We start from the raw sequence: 24,965 nt of genomic DNA on the forward strand, positions 1-24,965 counted from the left end.
TTAATTTTAACTTCACAGGGTGAGTGTCCGCACATAGCTGGTAGCTTAATTCTTCCCAGACAAATGTGCTGTCACTTTGTGTGTCCAATAGTGCATAATCTAATTGCTCTTTAGACGGGCTCTGAACTGTAGACACCCAAACAGGAACGATCATGGATGTGCTACTTGACTCAACCACCTTAGTAACATTGAGAGCTGTGACTGTCGCGGTTTCATTTGGAGTGCTTGGAGGGGTGTTGCCAGAGCTGTGAGATCTTTCATATGCCTTGTGATTGTCATTGTGCAGACAAGTGGGATACCTTCCTTTGCAAATGTCACAAGTGTGGCAATGGCAACGATCTTTGGCGTTATGGCCCACCTTTAAGCATCCATAGCACAGTTTATTGTTCTTAACATATGTGCGATTGTCCTCTAAGGGCTGATCTGAAAAGTTAGGGCACTTTGACAACTGGTGTTTTTCATCTTTGCAAAACATGCAGGGTACCTTTACTTTTTTGTTGCTTGTCCTTGCCTTTTTGTTTTGTACCGTGGTTTGCGTTTTGAAGACTTGTGAGAATCTGTTTGGTTTAAAGTCCTTTGTGGTCCTTTTTTCGTAAGATGAGCTGCATGAGTGAAGAGCATATGAAGAAGTGACCGGGTTGCCTGCAATCTCTGCTTCGACTGCCACAAGTTGTGCAAAGTCTTTGAAAGAGGGAAAATCCTTGCCATCCATAAGTGTAACTGTGACCTGGCGATTCCAACGGGCTGCTAACTTTCTGCAACATCTTTTGATTTTCCTCACAGTCACTTAATATCTCTAGACCTTTTACATGTGGTGTGGCTTGGAGACATGCATTTAGAAAGTCTGAAAATATCCTTAATCCTTCCGCCTCCTTTGAGCTTATTTTAGGCCATTTTGACAGCTTGTCTCTGAAAGCTCTCTGAACAACAAAGGGTGGTCCATAACGTTGGTCAAGCTTTCGCCATGCATCCTTGTATTCCTCTTCATCACTGCGATAAAATATGCCCTCAAGACATTTTTGTGCTGGACCTGTGATGTACCTTTTGAGCAAGTGAAGCTTATCAGCAGGTGAGATGCCTTTGCAGTCCACAAGTGAAGAAAACGAAGCCTTCCATTCAATGTAGTTAATTGGATCTCCGCTGAACACTGTGGGCATTGGCACCGGGATTCTGTTTATGGTTATACTGTTTTGAATTGCTTGGGCCAACTGGGAAATGTCCGTGGGAGGTGCTTGAGTGACAATTTGAGGGTTTGGATTGTTCACTGTGTGATTTAACATATGGATAGACATGTTTTGTGGCATTAATGGTGGCAGGCCACTAGAGGGAGCTGGTGCTTCATTAACAGGTTGGTGGTCAACAGAGAAAGGCATATTATTTGGTTGAATTTGCAGATTGTCCATATCCATGTTCATTTCTCTGTCGTACATCTTAAGTTTTGCGCGAGCAGCTTGCATTTCCCTTTCTGCCTTTAAACGCTCAAGTTCAGATTCTATATCTTTCATTTTTTCCTTTTGTTTAATTTCCTCTTGCACAATTTTATATTCTGCTTCCTTTGCAGCCAACTCCGCAGCTGCATCAATCCTTTTGGCTGCAATGCTTGAAGTGTCTGACTGCTTACCTACACTAGACTGAGAGGCTGTACCATAGATGGAGCAGGCGTACTGGTGTGACAGTAGCTGATGAAGATGTTGCCTTTCTCTATCGTTCATTAAGTATTTTCATAATGTCTCTAGTTACTGCTTCACAAGAGTCCATTTTGCGTCTTGTGTCAGAGGATGGCATAGTATGTTCCCTTATTTCATTGTACACCTTCATCATGTTGTTCAGACCCTTTTCAATGCCATCGGCCATTTCACACAACTTGTGCTCTGATAAGTCAGTCTTTAGGCTTTCTCTGGATGCTCTGATTAGCCCTTTCCGTTGTTCATAGAGACTTAGCAGTTTTTTGTCCTTTTTAATCAGTTCGTCCTTTTGATAGGCTATCATTTTCTCTGTTAACACACTAGGCCGCTCTGAACGCCTGGGTAATGATAACTCGGTCACAGCCTCCATTTGATGTAACGTTAGTTCAGCTAATTGTTTTTCTTTGCGTTCAATTATCGTCCTTTAATTCCTGCCTTGACCTGCTCTCTGTACCACCTTGATGTAATAAAGCTCTCGTTTCATTGATTTCAGTTTGTAGCTTACGTGTTTGCTCTTCGATGCCGTCCATTTAGCTTGTTGTTGTAACGTTAGCTCGCTGCCTGCGCTGTTGCCGTTGTCCTGTGAACTCACGGGCTGCTCGACATAACGTTAGCACTCTGAGGTGAAGCTCTTACTGTAGCATGCCCCCCGAACAGAGATGAGACTTTTACTGATGGTTTTATGATGTTTAATCCTTTATAAACTTTACTCCGTTCACCATATCACCAACGTAAGAGCTGAAATGTATACAAATGATATAACTGATCAGCTAACATTGTTCACATTAATATGGTCTTACATTTGTGCAAAAAACGAACATATTTACAGACAAATTGCTCAACGGATTTACATTAACACACCTTTTGCCTCTTCGGAGGGGCTGCAAGCATGAAAATCAATGTTTATCAGGTCTTCGTGTAGAAGTGCCGTATTTGGAATGACAAGCTGCTAAATGCTATAAACTGCGCTAGCTTGGGAGCGCGCATTCAAAAACGGAAGTCAACCATCTCAACACAAAATTTCAAAATAAAAAAAACCTTTTTTTTTTCTCCTTTTCCGTAACAAACTTATGGTTATTTACAGCCTCATATCGAATCGCTTATAAAAAAATATTTATATATTGTACAAACTCAATATACTGCCCAGCCCTTATTAAATGTGACTAATAAAGAAAAGACTATGACAATATATGGTTTATTTGAGTGTGTCTTATTATAATGTTTATTATAATAATGCAGTGCTAATCGACATATCACTGCTTATACTATGAAATATGCTGCATGCCTAATTCTGTGTAAGAAAGCCACATTATCTCATAGAAGGATTTACTTCTAGAGGTGGAAAGTAACAAATTACAAATATTTTCGTTACAGTACTTTTTTTCATTTTTTTCTACTTTCTTGAGTATAATTAAATTGTGGTACTTTTATTTTTATTTGAGTAGAATAAAACTAAAGTATTAAAAAAATACTTGTGCAAAAAAAAAAAAAAATTACAATGAAGGAGCAGATGGAAAGGAGCGAGCCAAGGTTTGACGGGCACTTTTCCATTTCCTGGGGTTGAGCCCTGTGCTTCAGCCAAAAACAAACTTGAGCTATGCTCTGATTTTAAATCATAATTTTGTCAGCTCCTGAAATGGGTCAAACCATCGATATTATACTCAGTTGATAGTAGGATGCAGTAATCAAATGGATGGAGTAAGAACAATGTAAGTGTCTAAATACATACACATAGTTCAGTTGAATGTTAAAAATTGCCCTCTTTAACAGTGCAGGTAAACTAAATGTACAAAGCTAAAATAACCTATACATTAACATTAATGACAACACTGAATGCATGCATTTTATGTGACTCTGGCTGATCCATCAACCTTGATTTATCTGTCAATAAGAGGCATTTAAAATCACTTTTTCTTTGTGCGTGCTATGGATGTGTGAGCACATAAACAAGATGTCTATGTATGACCGGACGATTTATTCACATTCAAAAAGGGATGATATGGACATTAAGGAGTGCTAAATAGGGCTGCATGATAAATTTAAATGGAATCAAAATCTCAATGCATCAGAAACTGCTATTGTCATGCCTTCTTTCAGTAAAGCACGGTTCTGTGATCAGCAGTGCATCAACTACACAGAGGCATAGTTCACTGGGAATCTATGCAAACAGCTGTTATTATCGTGAACAATTTCTTAGATTTCATAATGAAATTGTATTTTTTCATAGTATTTTATATATATATATATATATATATATATATATATATATATATATATATAACCTTACCCACACACCACATTATTTTTTATGGGCACATTTCAATTCACACTGTTTTAAACCCTCACTTACCCTTATATGCTTTTGCCCTTCTTATAACAACCACATAAACTTATACGTGAATGTACTTTTCATAATTAGTTATAAAACAGTTGCTCCTGGTAACAGGGATAGGTAGTATGTTTGCATAACATAGCGTCAAATTTTACAATTTATTAGACTACCGTAGATTCAAGATTTTTATTCGTCACATACACAATTATATAGGGCATATATAACCAGCAGTGATTGGACATAATGCGTGTTAAAAAGAGAAAGCAAAAGTAAGTAAAAAAAGTAAATAAGAACACAATCTAAGCAAAGCAACCTGGACGGTGTCCGAACTCGGCGGCGCCATTTTGGAATATCCAATATCTAATATCATGTTTTGCTCCAAAATTGCTATATACTGTAACATCAGTCGTGTTTGAAAACGTTAGCTTCTGTGGTTCCATATCGCTTCTTATCACAGTGAGGCAGAAAATATTCTTTATAATAATCTTTACTGTTATACAAGCTATGTCAATTAGCGTTGTATTGCAATTGCTTATTGCCTTCCACTTTGCAACAAAGCATCTCTATCTGCATGTTATTAAGCTGTCGTGATATCTCATGCATTTGTCCATATAAAGGGATTTCCTTGTGAAACTTGTGTAGCAACAATCACTTTCTGGGGAATAATTAACTCAAATGAAGTGAATATTCATGAATATAACGTGCTTATTGCTTACAAATATTAAATTACCCAAAGAGGGAATATTTAATCATTTAAATATTAAATTTAAATGATTAAACCTTTTTAATCATTTAAACCTTTACTAGAATTAATTTAAGTTAATCTAGACAATCTGTTCGTCCAGCGAACTGGAAGCTAGACTTCCTTATCAAAATTCAATAAAAATATCCTTCTTACAAACTCCAAGAAATATTAATCTTCTGATCAGGAAAAAACAATATTTTCTGTGTCTGTACTACTAAGATTACTGAAATTAATTCATATAAAACAAAGCTCGTAGCGTAGATCACACGATTCAGGGACTTCGATCTCAATGAGCAATAAAACAATTCAATTCAAGCAAATTATAGGATTTAATGAAAACAGACTAAAGTGTACATAACTACAATTCACACGGAGTAAATATGAGTATATAGCAAAACGAAAATAAAATTTAAACAAGGTAAACGAACAAGAATAATAATGAGATAAATGAGAGAGAGAGGGGGGAGAAAGTGAAAGTGAGAACCAATCTCATCGTGACAATTTCAAACAGTTAACTTTGCAAGAGACCCCAAGTCATTGAATAATTTCACAAACATGGAATAGCCTAGACAACCTTAAACAGCAATTTTAGTTGCGATATAAGAAAGTACTTGCTTTGATCTGGCTCTTGTGTGTAGCTGCGCTCAAATTGTCCGGTCCGTGCGGCCTCAGCGTGGTTCTTTCCAGAGCAGATGATGTGCGAGCTCGATGGTTAACGCGAAGGTAAACTTTGCCAAAAGATGACTAGACTTAAGTTCGTTTGGCTCGTGAAGACAATTGAACGAATGTATGTGCGTCTCATGAATGTGTGTGCGTCTGTTTCACTGGAATGTGCGATCAAGAAGGGGGGTGTTTGTCTTCCCTTTTGAAGTTCGATATCGCATCTCTGGATAGTCTCCAAGGTGTTATAACTCTCATCCACGCCAGGACGTTGCCTTCATGGCGGCGCCCAGGGTGGTGAGTTATGTTGTAAGAGGGTTGTAAAACGAAAGTCCTTGTTTTTTTCTTTAACTCACGTTCTGGTCTTTGGGTGTAGAATGTGTCAAAAGGGTCAAGATTCATTAATATGGAACAGATGGTTGAATACCATCCGCTCATTGGTGTTACACTTGTGAAACCAACATTAAAGTATTTTCATGCGCTTTCAGATGGAGCAGTGATGGAGATTTACTACTGATTACAGAACGGGCTTTACTGACAAGATGCACATGACAATCTCATTCGATTAATCGTGCAGCCCTATTTGTGAAACATTATGACTGTTACTCCCAATTATAGGCAACAAATGCTGACTAATGTTTTATATGTATTTTGTTCTTTTGATTCATTTTGTGATCATTTTCTATTATTTTGTTCAGTGTTTTTTTGCATCATCCATTCTTTTGCCTGAGTTGTCTTTTTAGTTGCATTTTGATTACAGCTCAAGCTACAGTGGAAGACTTCCAGATCCGACCACATGCGCTTTATGTTCACTCCTACAAAGCGCCCACCTTCTGCGACTACTGGGGAGAGATGCTGTGGGGACTTGTCCGACAGGGCCTCAAATGTGAAGGTAGCAGTCATATAATAATATATATTTTAAAGAAACATTTCCTCACTGCCTCTCCAGTTGCCAGAGACAATAGGGTTTATTACTGCTGATGCATATCAATTAAAAGATTTTAGAATTTTTGTTGTGGGTGAAATGGTGTTGTTTTGAATATAATTCATTAAATTATGTCAAGTGAGTCTACCATTGTCTTAAACAGGCTGTTGCAAGGAGAAATAATACACTTTTCAGATTTTCTGTAAGCTGTGCATGAGAATCAAACATTTCAACAATCATGTCCGATGATTGTGATTGTTGGATTTTGGGTCTATTTTAAAATAGATACATTTAGTGAACGAACTCCATCGCACACCTGTAAGTGATAGGTGCGTAGAAAATAAAGACCAGGTGGGTCGTATCAACATATAAGGAACTCCCGCACACTATCTTAACTTGCTAATTAAAATTTTAATCACACCAATGTTTCAGTCACACGACCTTCATCAGGAGTATACAAATGTTCAATTTCATCTCTTTTAAAATAAACACATGACCAATTAACAGAGCTCCATCTGCACAGAATTAAGCTCATTCGGAATACATAATTAGCACCACATCATAAACAATTACAACAATCAAGATCCCCCTATAGGTTAACAAAATCATCCAAAAAACACAATCGACACATCGTCATCAAACAGCATCAAATTGTAATTCTAAACCGGTAGTCAGGCTCCATAGTCTCTCAAACTCATCGTGAATACACAGTAAAAACAACACCTCATTCAAAACAATTGCATGACTATAACATTACATTAAATAATGCTTCATCATTCATACCATAGGTGATAAAGTTTGAAGGGTGTAAATCCAAAAAAGTTCGCGTCTCTGTAGAAGTAATTCGATGTCTCCACCTCTAGGTGGCAAAGTTACTTTCTCAATCCCACAAAAGCGTAAAGAGGTTACATCGTGATTCAAAGTTAAAAAGTGTGCCGCAACTGGATAATTTAGATCTTTTCTTCTGATCGAACTCTTATGTTCACTAATTCTTTATTTCAAGTGACGTGACGTTTTTTCCCACATAGCCTATACCACAAGGACAACTGATCAAATACACAACATGAGTGGAAACGCAAGTAATCACAGATTTGATGCTATATTTTTTGCCAGTTCTAGGATGACAAAAAAATGATGTTTTAAAAGTATTGTTACACTGAGCACAATTCCCACAACGATAATTGCCCTTCTTTATAGGACTAAGTAAACTCTGAGATGCACGAGGGCTAACGCTCTGAAAACGAGCATGTACCAAGCTGTCTTTTAAATTCCTAGCGCGTTTGTGTACAATCAAAGGAGGATGTCTAAAAATATCGCTCAGCTCTGAATCAGAGGACAACAAATGCCAGTGTTTTTTAAAAATGTATTTTATCATGTAAGACGTGAATATGTTGTAATACAAGCAAAAGAATACTTTCTTGTCTTCTTTTTTAGCAATTCAGACCGCGTCTTTTTAAAAGCTGTATTAAATCCTTCATCAACCCAATCTTAAAGGGTCAGCTTTTTTGAATAAAAATATGTATTTTATGTAATTTATTTTTTCTTACCCCATATACCCACATATATTTTGAATTTGTATTATGGTTTCTAAAAAAATATTCTGCGTTAAGCATTTTCAACATTGATCATAGTAAGAATGATTTCTGAAAAATCATGTGTTGATGAAGACTGGAATTATGATGATAAAGATTTGGCTAACATTTAAAAATATATTTAAACAGAAAATATATGTTTTCTATTTTACATTTATTTATTAGTCTTTATATTGCTATATTTCACAGTATTGCTTTCGCTGTGTTTTTAATCAAATAAATGCAGCCTTGGAGAGCAAAAGAGACCCATAAAAACATAAAATAATAAAAATGTATTCTTCCAAACTGTATTTGTGTATATGCCATTTCAGTAAAACAGACTAAAGTTGATAAAAACAAATTACATAAACTATTTACTGACTAAAACAACAACAGCAAAAAAAAAAAAAAAAACATTTGAAAATAATTACTAAATAATATTCTAGTTTCTAAGTAGGTATCTACACGTTTAAGTGCCCATATGTCTAACTCTGTAAAGAGAAGGGGGAGCCCTCTGCTGGAGTTTAGGAGAATTCGTCTTGTGTTTTGTATATGTGAAATCTTATCTTGAATTCTTAAAACTTATTCTTGATTTTTATCTTCTTGTCCTTTTACCTAAACTCTTATCATATACCTTATCTTGTTTTAAACCAAATCTCAGGTTTATTCCTGATTTGAATCCTGAACACTAAAGCTTTCCTTGTGGATTATTAGGTTGCGGCCTCAACCATCACAAGCGATGCGCTTTTAAGATCCCTAACAACTGTAGCGGTGTAAGGAAAAGACGTCTTTCCAACGTGTCTCTGCCCAGCCCGTTGCTGTCTGTTCCTCGTCCTGGTCCAGCAGAGCATGTTGTTGTGGCCCTGGAAGATGTGAGGAATCATTTATTATTGTTATTATTTTTTTTACATTTTTGCAGTTGTGACTTTTTATTTATGTATAAATTCCCCTTTTTTTCTTTCTTTTTCTTTCTTTTTCTTTCTTTCTCTCTCTCTCTTTTTCTCTCTCTCTCTCCATCTCTCTCATGCTCTCACTCACTCACTCTCTCTCGCTCTATCTATATAGAAACACTATAATAAGTTATTTATAATTAGAAAAATACCCCAATCAAACTTTACCAACATTTATTGTATTGTATTATTATTATTATTATTATTATTATTAGGTTTTAAATTATATAACAATATATTCTTGAAATAAATAAATACATAAATAAAAAACACAGAAGTTACAAATAAAATGCAAATAAACTGAAAACAGTTAAAAATCTCATTTGAGTGAACTATTCCTTTTAAATGCAAATTACATTTGTAGTCTTTAAATAATATAACTAGCTTACAAATAGTATAAACTAGCTTACTAAGCTAAGACTCCATAATGGCCTCAGGTAAGACTTCATCAGCAGACAATCACCTAGACACAAGCTTTCTAAAAGAATTTGCCAAAATTATTTGGTTAAGAATTTTAACAAAAAGATCGTATATTTTCATAATTACTACAAATTTTCCACAGAATTTGGGCTTAGAAACGACCCGTGATGTCATTATAATGCACATTCAGCCAAAGAGAGGTTGTTTTTCAGATCCAAAAATGGAATGGACAGCATTGTGTTCTCATCATGACCAGCTAAGCTACACTGGATAAACAAACCGAAAGCTAAACTAATCCGCGCTACTAGTTTGGGCTACGCAGCGCAGACTGTTTATCTGCTAGAGCTGCAGCCGTGGGCTGATCTCGATCACGCAACACTGAAATACACAGAGCTGGGAGATACAGTGTGAAGAAAGCAGTCGAATTCGCGACAGAATCAACATATCTGTCAAATCTTGTGAGAGGCATTCAAATTCATTGAAGAATTCTGTTAAAGCTGATATCAGAACAAACCAGGAAAAACATTGTTCAATAAACACAAAATCTCCACCACCTTTCACCAATGATGTAACATAGTAACGAATGGTCCAAACTTTAAGTGAAAAAGAGTTGCAAAAGAATCACTGAGTCAAAATTGACAGGGCTTGTTTCCCACGTTCACAAGCAATGTCGTTATTAATGATGCTTTTGGGGAACACACCTAAAGGCTCGCAAAATTTCTAAATTCCTGGTAGACATTTGGGCAGGTATTCTCCAGGTTTTGGTAGCCCAACATTAATTTAACTAGACCAAGAAAAAAAAAAAGTTTGGCTGAACTTTACTGTGCACGAATCAGCATGATCAGCAAAAACTAGTAGTATATCTGGATCTAATGATTCAATAAACTTATGATGCAATAAAATTAACAATACAGATTACACCATACAATTTTCTTACAATTTATTTGTATGTATATATATATATATATATATATATATATATATATATATATATATATATATATATATATATATATGTATATATATTTTTTTTTTTTTTACAAAATGAGATTTAAGACAAATTATGAATTAAAATGTGTCCTTTTATTATTAGACAAAATGCTGCATATTTCTTGGTGAAATTCAAATGTTAAATAATAAAACTAACTAGAAATTTTAAAACATCCTAAATCAGATTTAAAAAAAAAAATCATAAAACTATAAAAAATCTAAATATCTAAATTTAAACCAAAAACAAAATTGTCTGTGAAAAGTGTACAAAAAAAGTCAACCTTCAAATAATTATGTTCAGTTATGCACTCAATACTTGGTCGGGAATCCTTTTGCAGAAATGACTGCTTCAATGCGGCATGGCATGGAGGCAATCAGCCTGTGGCACTGCTGAGGTGTTATGGAGGCCCAGGATGCTTCGATAGCGGCCTTAAGCTCATCCAGAGTGTTGGGTCTTGCGTTTCTCAACTTTCTCTTCCCAATATCCCACAGATTCTCTATGGAGTTCAGGTCAGGAGAGTTGGCAGGCCAATTGAACACAGTAATACCATGGTCAGTAAACCATTTACCAGTGGTTTTGGCACTGTTAGCAGGTGCCAGGTCGTGCTGAAAAACGAAATCTTCATCTCCATAAAGCTTTTCAGCAGATGGAAGCATGAAGTGCTCCAAAATCTCCTGATAGCTAGCTGCATTGACCCTGCCCTTGAAAAAACACAGCGGACCAACACCAGCAGCTGACATGGCACCCTAGACCATCACTGACTGTGGTTACTTGACACTGGACTTCAGGCATTTTGGCATTTCCTTCTCCCCAGTCTTCCTCCAGACTCTGGCACCTTGATTTCCGAATGACATGCAAAATTTGTCCAAAAGTCCAGTGCTGCTTCTCTGTAGCCCAGGTCAGGCGCTTCTGCCGCTGTTTCTGGTTCAAAAGTGGCTTGACCTGGGGAATGCGGCACCTGTAGCCCATTTCCTGTACACACCTGTGCACGGTGGCTCTGGATGTTTCTACTCTAGACTCAGTCCACTGCTTCCGCAGGTCCCCCGGTATTAAAACAATAAAAGACCTGAAATATTTCAGTTGGTGTGCAATGAATCTAAAATATATTAAAGTTTAATTTTTATCATTACATTATGGAAAATAATGAACCTTATCACAATATGCTAATTATTTGAGAAGGACCTGTATTTCAGTTGGAGTATTTAGCCCACATCAATTTGTTATCATTAGCGCCACAGAAACCCTCAAATAACACTCAACATCTAACCACTCACAAGCTGTAGTAAGATACTGTGCAGATCTTAAACAGTCAGGATATGATACAGTCCATTATACTGTAAATGAAGATGATTTAATATAGTGTTCATTGTGTGTTATAAATAATCATACTCTTAAACTTTCAACCACAAATACGCACGTATTATGAAGTATTATAATTGCTATGAATATTCATGAGTTGATATAACTTATCATAAGGTTTTTTATAACGCATTATGCATTCATTATAAGGCCTTAAAAATACCCTTATAATGTATTATAAATACGGGCTTCATAGAAAGTGTTACCGAGATTTCTTTCTCCACTGTATACGTTAACTTAAGACATAACCAACTTTGTTCACGAGAATACTTGCATAGACAATTATTTTGAGATAATTTTGTGTGTAAGTGTTCATTCAGAAGCTAGGAAACATGAAAGATGAATCAATTGTGTACGCGCCTTGTCTGAAACGTTTCACTCAGTGCGCGCTTTGAGTGAGTGCAAGTTCCGAATGCGCATGAATGGTTTAAAACGTTTGAATCGGCAAGACTTTCAAACAAGTGCATACGATCAACTACGATCCGTTTCACCCCTTCATGCAAGTGAACAGCGTGAATCAAGTTTGGAGTTTTACATCTCTATTCTCTATTCAGAGTGGTGATACATTTTGGAGCCCGACTGGAAAACACAATTGCCCCGGGATGTTGGGCTATTGATTTTGTGAGCTCTGCACTTCAGATCTAACCAGTGTGTGAACCATTGGTTTCCACACTGGTTTCGTTCAACAAAAGAAATTATTCTTTTAATAGATTGATTCAAAAGAATCATCTGTTCACAAAACGGATCATGAAATTGCATTACCGAGTCAAAAACTTCAAGTTCATCTGTAAAGCACATAAAGCTATCTTTTGAGTTTATACATTTTTATTTCATACATGATTCGTATGAATCTGTTAACTGAATGCAAAGTGTGAGTTCTAGGAGAATGTTTGTTGTGATGAGCATGTATCGCTCACTAAGAGTTGCTAAATGAACAGCTGCAGCACACAGTTTTTTTGTTTCAACGGAGAATCAGTCGCGGTTTTGGTTGAAATCCCCAAACTGTTTACTAAAATATTACATTAATAAAAGACATCAAAAGAAATCACTGGCAATCTAAAATACTTTTCATATGTAACTGTAATCTGATTACCCCAATTTAAAATGTAATTATAATGAAATACAGTTACTCATATTTTGTATTTTAAATACATAACGCCGTTACATGTATTTTGTTACTCCCCAGCCCTGCCTAGAAGTCAAATGCATGAATAATACATTGTTTATATTTATTGAGTTTAAAAAGAAAGATTGTTACTGTACTGTGATAAGAGTCTCAACGCTGAAAAAAGGTTTATTTTTTATTATTATTTTTTTATTTTTTTACATGATTTGAAATAAAAATAATGAACAAAATTTGTGTTTGTGCACTAAACAGCCACAGATAAGTAGCAGACTGCAAACGCATCCTGTGTGATCTGTATCTGGGGCTCTAGTTGTCCTGGTCTCCGCTGTCAGGGCTGTAGAGGTCCTTTCTAGGTGCTGATCCACCATCTGGTCTGGATACGTACTGGATCCGGGTGACTGCAGTGACCCTCTGATTTTGATACAGACTGGATATGGTGGCTACGGTTACCTCAGAATAAGAGAAAAGCACACTAATATTAGCGTAGATGCCATTCTTCTAATGATGTAGCAAGTACATCAGGTGTTATGGGAAGTGTTCCCAGTTCCGGTTTACCCAATTAATGCAGCCTAAAAATCCTTTAACGGATTTGGAAATTAAAAGCATATTAGTATGTTATGTGTAAGCCAGGTTAAAGACATGGGTCTTTAATCTAGATTTAAACTGAAAGAGTGTGTCTGCCTCCCGAACAATGTTAGGCAGGTTATTTCAGAGTTTGGGCGGCAAATAGGAAAAAGATCTGCCGCCCGCAGTTGATTTTGATATTCTAGGTATTATCAAATTGCCTGAGTTTTGAGAACGCAGCGGACATAGAGGATTATAATGTAACAGGAGCTCATTCAAATACTGAGGTGCTAAACCATTCAGGGCTTTAAAATTAATAAGCAATATTTTAAAATCTATATGATGTTTGATAGGGAGCCAGTGCAGTGTTGACAGGACCGGGCTAATATGGTCATACTTCCTGGTTCTAGTAAGTACTCTTGCTACTGCATTTTGGACTAGCTGTAGTTTTTTTACTAAGCGTGCAGAACAACCACCTAATAAAGCATTACAATAATCTAACCTTGAGGTCATAAATGCATGGATTAACATTCCTGCATTTGATATTGAGAGCATAGGCCGTAATTTAGATATATTTTTTAGTTGGAAAAATGCAGTTTTACAAATGCTAGAAATGTGACTTTCTAAGAAAAGATTAATATCAAATAGCACACCTAAGTTCCTAACTGATGACGAAGAATTGACAGAGCAACCATCAAGTCTTAGACAGTGTTCTAGGTTATTACATGCAGAGTTTTAGGTACTATAATTAACACCTCTGTTTTTTTTTTTTTTTTTCAGAATTTAGCAGTGAGATATAAATTGTCATCCAGTTTTTTATTTTGACTATGCATTCCATTCATTTTTCAAATTGGTGTGTTTCACCGGGCCGTGAAGAGATATAGAGCTGAGTATCCTCCCTTTCTAAGATCTACACAGTCTAGATGTGCTCTGTTTGACAGAAACCTGGCTAAAACCTGATGATTAAATTATTTAAAATGAGTCCACCCCCCAATATTACTTTTATAATCATGAGCCACGTCCAAAAGGCAAAGGGGGAGGTGTTGCTTCAACTTATAACAACGTTTTCAGGATTTCTCAGAGGGCAGGCTTCAAGTATAACTCGTTTGAAGTAATGGTGCTTCATATAACATTATCCAGAGATTCATATAACATTAACCATACAGACTTTATTAAAAAGTTTGGTGATTTTACATCCGAGTTAGTTCTGGCTGCACATAAAGTTTTAATAGTTGGTGATTTCAATATCCATGTTGATAATGAAAAAGATGCATTGGGATCAGCATTTATAGATGCATTTATAGATGCATTTATATCTGAATTCTATTGGGGTTAGACAACACGTCTCAGGACCTACTTACTGTCGAAATCATACTCTAGATTTACACTTCATTTACAGTGATATAGTTGACTTGATTTATTATTGTCTTTCTGCATTACCAACACACTATTTTTCTATTTGATACTGTAAAGCTACTTCGACACAATCTGTATTGTTAAAATCAATATATAAATAAAGGTGACTTGAGTCAATTTGGTAAATGTGATTAAAAGACAACAACAACAACAAAAAAATTCACACATTTATGGAAATTACTACCACAAAATCAACAATTTTGATCGCAAAAATCACAAAAAACAAAAAGTCGCGAAATCCTGGAGGGACTGGTATTTTGTTTTCTAAAACAAGGGAATTCATACTAATTGAGTGTGACATAAATATCCAAATTCTTTTTATGCTTCACTTTTGATTTATATTTATAGTTAAATTTAACAAAATGGGTTGAAAGATATGCATAGTGGTGGAGTAATCACCTCATATCAGCACAAACCCAAACATGGCAAGAACATGGAGTTTGTTTTATGGACACTTAGTTTTCCCTTTTTATGTTATGCTTATTTTATTTCAAATGAACTCAATTAAACATTGTAATTGCTGTCTCTGCCAAAGCATGCAGTTCTATTTACAATGTGACATATCACAAACTCAGCTCTTTACATCTGGCAGCATTTCAGACCTAAAGAAATGTTCTCTACATAAGATCAGTAATACATACGAAGGAAAATAAAGTGTTCTTTTGTTTTTGACCCCTATAAAAATCAATTTTTTAAAAGCATTATGGTAAATCAGATCAATCATTTTCAAATTTTCCCTGTTTGTTGAGATCAGTGTCTATGTGAAATCCTCTGTGGTTGAACAGCTTATATTTTAACTAAGTGGCCAGTTTTGAAACATTCTTGTGGAGAATGTGTGCTGTGAAAAAGAAAATCAGTAAAAAATCATATCCTCTGTTACATTCATATAGATGAATGGCTGCTGTTCAATTTATTTTACATGTACATCTGCTATGAAATCACTAACATTCAAAGGGGATGTTGGGATTAATATTATATATTTTTAATGTTTTTGAAAGAAGTCTTTTATGTTCTCTAGCCCCTTTTACACTGCACATTGGAGGCGTAAAATTGCCGGAACATTGCCGGGTCGCCTTCTGTGTGAACGCGAACCCGAACCGGGATTGATTCTGGAATTGATACCAGGTCGGGGACCTAGGGCCCTATCATACAGCCGGCGCAATGCGACGCAAGGCGCAGCTCAAGTGTGTTTGCTAGTTTCAGTCTGGCGACATTCGCTTTTTCCCGTCCAGCGCCACGTCGTTTAATTAGCAAATGCATTTGTGCTCATTTTTGCGCCCATGGGCTTGCTGGTCTAAAAAAAGGGTGTGTTCAGGCGAATTGCTGGAGCATTGCTATTTTAAGGAGCTAAAAATAGACTGCGCCATAGACCAACTCGAACCTGGTCTAAAGTCTGGCACATTGTTTTTTCTTTATTTAAAGAGCGTGTTAGGTGGGTCCGCAACTCGCGTAAATGCTGCTTAATAAACACAGGGATGCACAGCAGCACAAAAACATGCCAACTATTAATATTATTCCCGGGACACATTAACACTGTAAAAACTCTTTAATGTCAACAAGATTGATTCTAAAAGTATTCATTTAAAAACTAAATCTTACTAAGCTTAAATCTTTGTACAGTAGTGTTTGTTTGGTATGCATTATGCATGATTTGCACAGTATGTGAATTGACAGTTTTATTGTTACTTATTTCTCTGGTATAGCAGCGCCATCAGGAGCCAGGGAAATGGATACCGTCATGGAGCGGTCGGCCAATCTGGATGGAGAAGATGGTGCTAGGGCGAGTCAACGTCCCTCACACTTTTGTCATTCACACCTACACCCGCCCCACCATCTGCCAGTTCTGCAAATGGTTGCTCAAAGGGCTTTTCCGCCAGGGCGTGCAGTGCAAAGGTGAGTATCATCATTTTCCTTTAAGCTTTCTTATAGGAAATATTTCTAGTCAGCTGTAGAAAAAAAAAGTGATCACGTGTTTTGTTCACCAGACTGTAAATTCACTTGCCACAAGCGATGTGCTTCAAAGGTACCAAAAGACTGTCTTGGAGTTTTCAATGGAGGTATGGTTATGGTTTTTAGCCACATCCAACTAAAAGGAAAAACATACTTATAGAAATCATTATACAGAGCCTCCAAAGAATAAATAAATAAATACACAGACTTTTACATACTCACAAGATACTTTTGCATGCTCATGAGAAACTTTAGCGTGTGCACAAGAAACATTTCGTAACGCTAATGCGTTACAGTTTCCGGTTGCGTTACTCTGCTGTCATACAACGAATATAATAAAAGCATGGATATGTAGCGAGGCATTATTTTACTGTCAAGTGCCGGGAGTGCACTGTTAAAGCATGATAATATATTGCTAGGATGCGCGAGCGCAAATCTCTCCACCCAAATGCTGATTTAATTTGATCTCGCACACTTAAAATGTGTCTGTGGCAAACACGGATCTCTGCTCGCACTCAAAGTGTGTGTGTGTGCACAAACTGTGTCCTGTGCGCTGGAAATTAATTATTTTCACACCTTGTAAAAAGTTAGCAACCAATCAGACTTCCAAAACATTCGCTTATTAGAATGATTGGGAAAGATCACGTAACGTTTAAACAGCCTTCTGTCTGTACCGCCTTCATTCACATGCTTGTTTTCATTACTTTTGCTTTAATTATTGGCAGTGACTCGTTTGCTAAACTGAACATCCAATCAGAGCTCTCAGTCTCGCAGACAGCCCTGACATTCCAGATGCCGATTCAACAAACTGCCACCGATGTGAGCCCAACGAGATCCGACCAAACAAACTAGCTCGACCATTGCTCACTGTGTCCCGGACTTTACATTTGACAGCTGCAGTCAACGTAAAATTTAAGAAAAACACTGTAGTTATAATATTTAATATTCACAGATTAAAAAAAATTGTAGTAGTACTATGAGTAGTAGCCTATTTATGAAGTTATGTTATTTTTTCAGAACAAATAAAACAGAATAAAACACGCACATACCTTATTCGTTATCTGTCCTTTATTTTGACAGATAACTACTTGCAGAACAGATATCTGTCTGTACAATGATTAAGAAATTGTTCCGTGTTTTATAAATTATTTCCATTATTTTAGTAAATGTGAGGAACTGAATAATTTCGCTCCCATTATTTAGGTCAAACTAAAGCAAGTGACTCATATATTAAACCTGGCCACGATTTAACTAACTGAAACTGGATTCTATAAATGTATAATAAAAATTTACTCATATTTAAAGTCATGTTCTACCATTACAATCAACACAAGTGCACACCATGTAAAAAAGAGCTTCATTAATTGACAACTTCACTGATTTTAAAGGGAGCTTTCTTTACTTGCTTTCATACAATTTAAGTAAAAAATAAAAAAAAAAATAAAAAAAAAATTAAATGCAATGAAATCATTGCATGTAAAAAAGTATTAACTTTGTAATGCATATGCAAAATGTCACACTGGCATCTTATTCGCAGTCTATAGCATTTTATAATTATGTGTACAATAATATCTAACCTGCTTTGTATCTTTACTATTTAATGTAAAAGAGATTTATTAAAACAATCTGTTTTACAACAATTTGGAGTGGCATCAGCCGTTAGATGATTTTAAAATGTTAAATAGCCTTCAGTTTACAGGTTATAACTGCATCTGTCTCTGTTGTAGACTTGTGAAGATTTTTTTTTTTTTAATGCGGATCCACTGTAACCTAAAATAAAAGTGTGGCATTAATATTCATGTTCAAGTGTTTGTGCAGAAAATTATTAATATGCGTGCATGGCAGGGAAGCGCCCTCGCAATATATATATTTTTTTCTGATAATAAAATAGTTTAAAATTGGGGTGCCTTACATATATGAGAAATATATCTACAGAAAGCTTGAAATGTGTACTTTTAAATGGACCAATTCAAAATGAAATCAAATACTCTGTTTATGCACATCCTGTGGAGATGAATCAACCCATGAATTTCATCTAGCAGGTGACAAGAAAACATTAGTTTATTAATAAATAATTAAAATGTCTCCTTTTCACACTTATTAGGCTACTTCTATCTGTGCTTTGTGGCAAACATAATGCATGTGCTTTAGAATGGAACATATTAATTTCCGTTATGGATTGATCTTTGTTAATTTAATATAAACATGTGATTAGTTGAATAATGACAAATTAACTACTACTAGAAAAATCTTACGTGAGGGGCAGACCTATTAAATACCGTCTAGAAATCTCTGTTAAAGTTTTAAAGCATTTTATATGCATTTACATCAAATCTGCTTTCAGAACGGTCTGTAATGGAGAGATGCCTTAACATAGATTTTTCCTCTGAAACACAAAAACTTATATTACTTATATTATTATATTTTATGTATTGAGAATGGTCAACCCTTCACCCTTCTGAAGATATTGTTGCTTCTGGTTTGTGCGTTATAAATCACAGAAAGTCTACAAAATATGTTGTCTCCCAAAAACGTTTTTGTCATGCCTATAATGCATGTGTATTTCCCAAATCTAAAATAGCCTGTAAAACATGTTCATAGACGGATAATTTTCTGATGTCTGGACTCTGTTTGGGATTTAGAAAAACATAAAGAGATGGCTCAGTATATTGGTAGCAAATGAATACATTCTGTGAGATTTTATATTTCAGGTTTTGTATAATAATTTCTTATTACTGCAATATATTTTTATATTTGTATTGCCAAAACGACTGCAGCGCTGCATCATACAATTAAAACTGTAAATTGTACAAAGCAGCATAGGCTATAAATTAAGCAGAAAAGCTTTTGTCTCTTTGGCAGATGCATGTCTCATTTGCCAGTTTCTTTGTCTCTCTCTCAGAAGCGCCTCATCTCTCCTGAGAAAAAACAAAACCATATTATAATATATGTAATATTATGTAGGCCTATGCAGTTGCAAAAATTGCAAAAGCCAAACGAGGCATTTGTCCTAAGCCTGATCTTACGGCAATTCGTACATATTTTACGAGTTGCACAATTCGTATGAATTTGTGAATTACCTACACCTAACCCGCCCCTAAACCTACCAGTATTCGTACCTGCTGTACGAATTAGCCACCTCGCAAAACATGCACGAACCGGTTGTGAGATAGTCTTTAACCTACTCTGCAAATTTGAAACCCTCATCAGACACTGTCCATATGAAAGAGCAAAATAATCACACCTTTAACTACCCACTACCCTCCAGCTGGACTGAATTCAGTCGCTACTGGTTGCTTAGTGTAAAATGGACATGGATATCTAAAAAAAATGGTGTAACATAAACCAGCGAACTGCAGAATATACACATTTGTATTAAACATTTTTTATATTATTTTATTTCATATTATTTGAACCTGTGTTGATAAAATCACTGGCTAACTTGATAAAATAAACTTCCCTTTTCCAGACATTCTCTTCATTCATCTCAATTCGCAATAATAAAAATAACAATGTCAGAGCAGTAATCGGGCCTTAAAAGTTAGGCCCAACAGGACCCGAGCCCGACAGGTTTCGGCCTGAGCCCGACAAGTACATTTTGATTGACAGCTTTTTAAAAGCCCGAACCCATTTACAGCCCGACATTATTCAAATGTACGCACACACACAGCTCTTTTAGCTTTTGTCAAGAATGAGTAATTTATACATGTTTTATCATAATTTATTCATAACTAATGTAGGCTATAGGCCACTTGGAAGTTGGAATAAAAAAATAAAATAAGTCCTCTGTAACATCTTAACATCTCAGCACTCTAACTAGACATAGGCTCATTTAGCCTGTAAATAAACCAACGCACCAATAAAAACGAGTCTTTTTTAACAAATTAAATTAAATTTGGATACATTTTAAATTAAGATGGGTATTTGGTAATAAGGAAATTAAGATAAAGGCTCCGCAGGATTTGCTTCGCCACTAGCATCTGACATTTAATAAAATAATAATGCCAACATTAACGTAAATACTCTGTCCACATTATGCATTTAAAATCATTTGAAAAACCTTTACTCACAGAGATTAGGTTAACCCTACATGTTTTTGTGGAGGAAAATGATTGAATCTACTGTAGATGTCTTCAGCGCGTTCCTGCGCTCACTGATGGTGCGTCATTATTCACTCATTATTCTCATTATAAACATGGTCAAAACTTTTCCACACTTCCGACTTTGCTTTAGTTGCTGGTGCAACCAAAACTTAATCACCAGAGGCAAGCCTCCGTTACACCAACTCAGCATCCATTTTTGCATCTTTCTCGCATTAATCGAAACACATCACATGACCGCTCGTTTTGTAAACTTCCTCTGAGTTCAAACAAACCAATATCCTGGAGTAATTAATGTACTCAAACAGTACACTGACTGAACTGCTGTGAAGAAAGAACTGAAGATGAACACCGAGCCGAGCCAGATAATGACTTGTTCACGAGTCAAGAACCGTTTCTGTCAGACGTGTCCGATTCGAGAACCGAGGAGCTGATGATACTGCGCATGTGTGATTCAGCGTGAAGCAAACCGACACACAGAGCATCTGAACCGAACTGATTCTTTTGGTGATTGATTCTGAACTGATTCTGTGCTAATGTTATGAGCCCAGGTAAACCGAAGGCTTGCAATCCTCGCCAATGACGCCATTACATTGAGCGCAAAAGAACCGGTGAACTGTTTTCTTCAACCGGATTATTGAATCGAACTGTCAGAAAGAACTACTGGTGATCCGAAAACTGATGTAACCGGTTCTTGACTCGTGAATGAGTCATTATCTGGCTCTGCTCGGTGTTCATCTCTCTCTTCACAGTAGTTCATTCAGTCTACTGTTTGAGTAAATTAATTACTCCAGGATATTGGTTTGTTTGAACTCAAGGAGGGAGTGTCAGCCACATTAAACAAGTTAACAGCTTAAGTAATTTGTGGATTAATGCGTATTGGAGACGCGAACCGTTTAAAACGATTCTGTATATCATAGCGCTTTAAACAAAATTAATTGCGTCAAAGCAACTGAAAAACATTCATTAGGAAAACAGTGTGTGAATAATGCAAAATGACAGTTAAAGGCAGTTCATCATTGAATTCAGTGATGTCATCTCTGTTCAGTTAAATAGTGTCTGTGCATTTATTTGCAATCAAGTCAATGATATCGCTGTAGATGAAGTGACCCCAACTAAGCAAGCCAGAGGCAACGGCGGCAAGGAACCGAAACTCCATCGATGACAGAATAGAGAAAAAATCCTTGGGAGAAACCAGGCTCATTTGGGGGACCAGTTCTCCTCTGACCAGACAAAACCAGCAGTTCAATTCCAGGCTGCAGCAAAGTCAGATTGTGCAGAAGAATCATCTGTTTAGTGTGGTCTTGTCCTGGTGGTCCTCTGAGACAAGGTCTTTACAGGGGATCTGTATCTGGGGCTCTAGTTGTCTTGGTCTCCGCTGTCTTTCAGGGCAATAGAGGTCCTTTCTAGGCATTACCATGTAAATGGTACATCAATATCGTGTTACAAAATGTTATCATTCATGAATTTTAAAAGTTTAAGTTTGGATCGTGCATTATAAATCTATGTTCAAAAATGTGAGTGACAGTTTATCTAATCTAATATAATCTTATATAATCTGTCATATAACTGTAAATTCACTGTTTTAGAGGAAAATGGCATTGAATGTGTAGCTAATATGAAGTCATAAAAAAAACCCAATTAATGTCCAAACAGCAATTCTATTACAGCAGTTAATATAAATTGTGCATCATTTACATTTTGCATTCAATGTTAATTTGGTATGAAACATTATAATTGTTACTTATTATTGGAATCATAGTACAGATAGAGAATTAATTTCACTGATTTTAAATTCAGCCCACTTAAATCAGATATCACATCACATCAACATGTCAGCCTGAGGGTTACCGACGGTCATCGCTTTTGTCTTCAATAATTCGCGCCTAAAAACGCGTGGAAAACGCTGGGTGTGCCGCTTTCTCCTTCTTTCCAAAGCGCTCGGGCAGAAGTGCTCCTGGGGCGTCTGTCGTTGCTAAGCATCCATGACAAGCTCTCTCTCAATGGAGACGCGGAAATTTCAGCAAAGGATAAATGGATTTGCAGCACTAAAAATCGCTCGCAGTAGCTCTGCTACTAAATTCATTTCAAAATGGCAATCCATATACAGCTATGAACAGCTGTTCCTTCATCTTAGCTGAGCTTTCAATGTTTATACGGGAAAGGATGAAGCTGATTGGTTAGTTATTGTCACATGACCCGCAGTGCGCTTGCGGCATTCTGAAAAGTTTTGATGTTTTTAACTCGATGCGGTGCCTTCCATTATGAGCGCCTACATTGGAAATAGCGAACTTGCGCGCTCAAAAGACGTGATGTGAACGGCCCCTAATGATCCGCTAGCAGGCCGTCAAAAAAACACATTCCAGGGGCGGCGCTAGGGCTGGGCTAAGGGGGCATAAGCCCCGAATATTTTGTTACCTTGTCTTTCTCATAGAGCAAAACAATTAATCAGAAAAACAAATGTAGCTGCCGCGATTACCCAATCATGAGAAGTGCACATTACATATACAGTATTGTTCAAAATAATAGCAGTACAATGTGACTAACCAGAATAATCAAGGTTTTTAGTATATTTTTTATTGCTACGTGGCAAACAAGTTACCAGTAGGTTCAGTAGATTGTCAGAAAACAAACAAGACCCAGCATTCATGATATGCACGCTCTTAAGGCTGTGCAATTGGGCAATTAGTTGAAAGGGGTGTGTTCAAAAAAATAGCAGTGTCTACCTTTGACTGTACAAACTCAAAACTATTTTGTACAAACATTTTTTTTTTTTTCTGGGATTTAGCAATCCTGTGAATCACTAAACTAATATTTAGTTGTATGACCACAGTTTTTTAAAACTGCTTGACATCTGTGTGGCATGGAGTCAACCAACTTGTGGCACCTCTCAGCTGTTATTCCACTCCATGATTCTTTAACAACATTCCACAATTCATTCACATTTCTTGGTTTTGCTTCAGAAACAGCATTTTTGATATCACCCCACAAGTTCTCAATTGGATTAAGGTCTGGAGATTGGGCTGGCCACTCCATAACATTAATTTTGTTGGTTTGGAACCAAGACTTTGCCCGTTTACTAGTGTGTTTTGGGTCATTGTCTTGTTGAAACAACCATTTCAAGGGCATGTCCTCTTCAGCATAGGGCAACATGACCTCTTCAAGTATTTTAACATATGCAAACTGATCCATGATCCCTGGTATGCGATAAATAGGCCCAACACCATAGTAGGAGAAACATGCCCATATCATGATGCTTGCACCTCCATGCTTCACTGTCTTCACTGTGTACTGTGGCTTGAATTCAGAGTTTGGGGGTCGTCTCACAAACTGCCTGTGGCCCTTGGACCCAAAAAGAACAATTTTACTCTCATCAGTCCACAAAATGTTCCTCCATTTCTCTTTAGGCCAGTTGATGTGTTCTTTGGCAAATTGTAACCTCTTCTGCACATGCCTTTTTTTTAACAGAGGGACTTTGCGGGGGATTCTTGAAAATAGATTAGCTTCACACAGACGTCTTCTAACTGTCACAGTACTTACAGGTAACTCCAGACTGTCTTTGATCATCCTGGAGGTGATCATTGGCTGAGCCTTTGCCATTCTGGTTATTCTTCTATCCATTTTGATGGTTGTCTTCCGTTTTCTTCCACATCTCTCTGGTTTTGCTCTCCATTTTAAGGCATTGGAGATCATTTTAGCTGAACAGCCTATCATTTTTTGCACCTCTTTATAGGTTTTCCCCTCTCTAATCAACTTTTTAATCAAAGTACGCTGTTCTTCTGAACAATGTCTTGAACGACCCATTTTCCTCAGCTTTCAAATGCATGTTCAACAAGTGTTGGCTTCATCCTTAAATAGGGGCCACCTGATTCACACCTGTTTCTTCACAAAATGGATGACCTCAGTGATTGAATGCCACACTGCTATTTTTTTGAACACACCCCTTTCAACTAATTCAACTAATTGCCCAATTGCACAGCCTTAAGAGCGTGCATATCATGAATGCTGGGTCTCATTTGTTTTCTGAGAATCTACTGAACCTACTGGTAACTTATTTGCCACGTAGCAATAAAAAAATATACGAAAAACCTTGATTATTCTGGTTAGTCACATTGTACTGCTATTATTTTGAACAATACTGTATATATATGTATTCTTCTTGTATTACATA

At 36.5% G+C, this 24,965-nt stretch overlaps 1 protein-coding gene across 1 annotated transcript in view; it reads left to right on the top strand.

The window, feature by feature from the left end:
- The window catches only part of LOC128031483 (serine/threonine-protein kinase D3), a 116,884-nt gene that overhangs the window by 49,927 nt on the left and 41,992 nt on the right, over window positions 1–24,965 (top strand). Inside the window, exons 4-7 of the mRNA XM_052619779.1 lie at window positions 6,183–6,314; window positions 8,633–8,790; window positions 16,448–16,637; window positions 16,730–16,801. Of these exons, the coding sequence (XP_052475739.1) occupies window positions 6,183–6,314; window positions 8,633–8,790; window positions 16,448–16,637; window positions 16,730–16,801 (552 nt within the window). The remainder of the gene's footprint in view (window positions 1–6,182; window positions 6,315–8,632; window positions 8,791–16,447; window positions 16,638–16,729; window positions 16,802–24,965) is intronic.

Source organism: Carassius gibelio, chromosome A17, assembly GCF_023724105.1.
Source record: "Carassius gibelio isolate Cgi1373 ecotype wild population from Czech Republic chromosome A17, carGib1.2-hapl.c, whole genome shotgun sequence".
Lineage (NCBI taxonomy): Eukaryota > Metazoa > Chordata > Actinopteri > Cypriniformes > Cyprinidae > Carassius > Carassius gibelio.